At 60.5% G+C, this 2,863-nt stretch overlaps 1 protein-coding gene across 1 annotated transcript in view; it reads left to right on the plus strand.

Moving 5' to 3' along the window:
* Nucleotides 1-1,881: 1,881 nt before the first annotated feature.
* Nucleotides 1,882-2,863, plus strand: part of LOC113215964 (death-associated inhibitor of apoptosis 1) — a 22,457-nt gene continuing 21,475 nt past the window's right edge. Inside the window, exon 1 of the mRNA XM_052272502.1 lies at nt 1,882-2,410. Within this exon, the coding sequence (XP_052128462.1) occupies nt 2,231-2,410 (180 nt within the window). The 5' untranslated portion in view covers nt 1,882-2,230. The remainder of the gene's footprint in view (nt 2,411-2,863) is intronic.

The following is a 2,863-nucleotide window of genomic DNA, read 5'->3' on the forward strand; positions in this document are numbered from 1 at the left end:
TTCAATAATGTGCGTTTTGATGGCCAGTACTAGTCATGTTGTGCGAAAAAAAAATCCTGCACACTTAGACTGCCGCTATACTGTCGAGCTCGGTTGAGCGGCTAAGGGTGGACATTTGCACTCGGAAGTCTAAGGTTCAACCCCCAGCCCCACCCGGGGCTCAGCCAGCCCACGCTATGGCGATTCTCGGGCAAATGGTAACATAGATGCCCGTGCGTAACGCGATTTGTGACCGACCGACCGACTACTGTTAGAAAAACCTACAGGAAATGTCTACGTTGCACCCTGTCAATTTGTCATCACGTCAGCGACCGTAATTTTGGACTACGGTCTGGCTCGTACATAAAATGTACGCAAGACGGACCGTAAACAAACTGTACTTCCTTGCAGCATTTTTAACAGTGACTGAGAGGTGAGGTGCTACGTTGTTTTGCCATCTCAAGACTCGTCTAGTAATATTTTTTACACCTCTCGATCGTTCGCAAAGTTGCGTTACGTATAGGGACCACCCCTGCCTGGAATTCACTTTTGGCCAGAGCAGTCAGCGTGATTCATTGAACCCACTCAAAATGCACATCCGGCACTGTTAATGAGGCGTGTTATTGTCGCTGGTGGGGTGGGGCGGCACCAGAGGGCGGCACCAGGGGGCGGCACCCTGACCCGCCCGGCCCAGGTCGACGGCCCCGCCTCGCACGATAAAGTCCCGGACGCGATGCAGCGCTGTCGGCCAGGTGCAATCGGGGGGAGGGAGGCACCGGCCTGTCTCCGCCCGCGCGACAGAGCTTGTGCGAGGTCCGGGACGGGGCGAAGACGGGGTGTCGCACCGGCCGGGGTTCGGATTCGGATGCTCGGGAGTTTAGGGGGGTTGCGTACGGCTCCAGCTGCAGTTCTTGTCTAATCGAAAGACAAGTTTGAAGATTTGTGGACCAGAAGACACGCAAGAATGTAGGACTGGATAGAGACACGGGGGGTGAGTGCGGCGGTCGTGCGCCGTGCGGCTATGCTGTACCGGGCGCAGCCAGCGCAGGCGCGCGCGGCGGGCTTGCCTATCGCCGCTGGCCACGGCGGCGAGGCAGCCTGGCTCCACGGCCCTGTATAGGACTCTACGGCCCAGGCCCGGAGCGCAGCGGGGCGGGGGAGGGGGGGACAAATCATGCTATGCGAGGGATTTTGCGAGAAAAGAGAGTTTGAAATCACTAAGGCGCAAAAGGCAAATCTCGGAATATCGTATCGGCCAAAAAGTGACAAGGTGGCTGAGCAAGTAAGGCGTAGTATAGCGTTTCACGGGAAACTCGAGAGCGCGTGTCGTCGCTGCAGCGGAGCGAGCGTGTGGGTGTTTGGCGTCTCAGTTTCGTGACTCAAAGAGGGGGACGTAAGTGTAACTCAAGTTGGGGCCGGCAATTGCGCTGTACGTTCATACGCTGTTTGCAGTTTGGAGGGGGGCGACCTTGCACAGCCGCCCACCTACTGCACTTGGGCTTGGCAGAGGGGGGCCACGCGCGGGCCGCGCCTCATCCTCCTGCAGCAGCTGCAGCAGCAGGTCACGTGGCTGCAGCTGCCGCTCAGGTGCCCGCTGCTGCAGCTGCTGCAGCTGCCGGCTATGATTAGCGAGGCGTGGCCCGGGGGGTCCCCCGCCGCTCCCGGCCCCACCCTCATGTGACATCCAGCGAGGGCGGGGAGGGGGAGGGGCAGGCAGGGGGTGGGTGGCACTGGCGGCAGTTTTCCTCCACAAGGCCACCACAGGATTTCCTCCCGGGCTGGCCCCCAAGCGAGGACGAGCGGCCCCCCCGACGGCAGTCCGAATAGTCTCGCCAATCGCCCGGTCGAATGTGGAGCGAGGCGCCCGCGTCGTAACGCCGCGTGGGCTGCATGCTGCAGCTGTGCGTGCAGGGCGTGCAGCGCGTGCAGCACAACAAACAGGCGGCCGTGCACTCCGTGCAGTGACGCCCCCTGGTGTGTGTGCGCGCGCGCAAGGCCGGCAGCTCGGCGCCGTGCACCAGAGGACGCGGCGGAGCGGCGCCCGGCGGGTCGCAGCAGAGAGGCGCCGGCGCCCGGTGCGACGGATGGGGGGCGAACGACGGCGCGGCCGACATCGAGGAAGCCGACGAACGACCTGCCCGACCGCCGCGAGCCGTCACCGCACCACCCCAGGGGGTCCGACGGGGCGCATCGGTTGGGAGCGGGCCTCCCCTGCCCACCCCGTCGTCTGACCCGTCGCCTTCGTCGCTGAATGGATAGCGACGACTCGTCGTCCTCCTCGTCGGAAGGCGACTACCGCAACTGGGTGGCGCACAGGTCCCCGCCTCCGACCACCCCCGCCGCGCCCGGGGAGCCCGTCCCCGGCACCAGCGGCACCAGCGGTACCAGCGGTACCAGCATGAGCAGCGCCGAGGGCGGAGCCGGCGGAGAGGTGAGCGGGGGCAGGGTACCTTTGGGGGGAGAGGGGGGGGAGAGAGATTGCACGGGGTGGCTGATTGCCCCGTCCATAAACAAACGACCGTAACGGGTTCGTTTAAAAATGACAATGCAGTTATCGCAGAAACATCCCGCAGTTATTGAAGCGAACGTTACGTCCTTTTTTCAGTGGATAAAGTCATATGCACATTGGCATTAGTGAGCGTTCATATCCTAGTTATTGAAACCAATCTTTACGTTCTTTTCGGTGGATAAAGTCATATGCACATATTTATTGAGCGTCCAATCTCAGGAAATGTTCTTCACAGATGAGTTGCACACTTACAGGTGCTCACCTACCGAGTTGAACACTTGCAATTATTGGTGGTTTATCAGTACCAATTCTCATCATTTCAACAGAAAGCATGCACTTTGCATCAGAATCAGAGAGAGACGGTTCTGGAATAGT

The sequence above is a fragment of the Frankliniella occidentalis genome, unplaced genomic scaffold (assembly GCF_000697945.3).
Source record: "Frankliniella occidentalis isolate FOCC.00 unplaced genomic scaffold, Focc_3.1 Scaffold208, whole genome shotgun sequence".
NCBI lineage: Eukaryota > Metazoa > Arthropoda > Insecta > Thysanoptera > Thripidae > Frankliniella > Frankliniella occidentalis.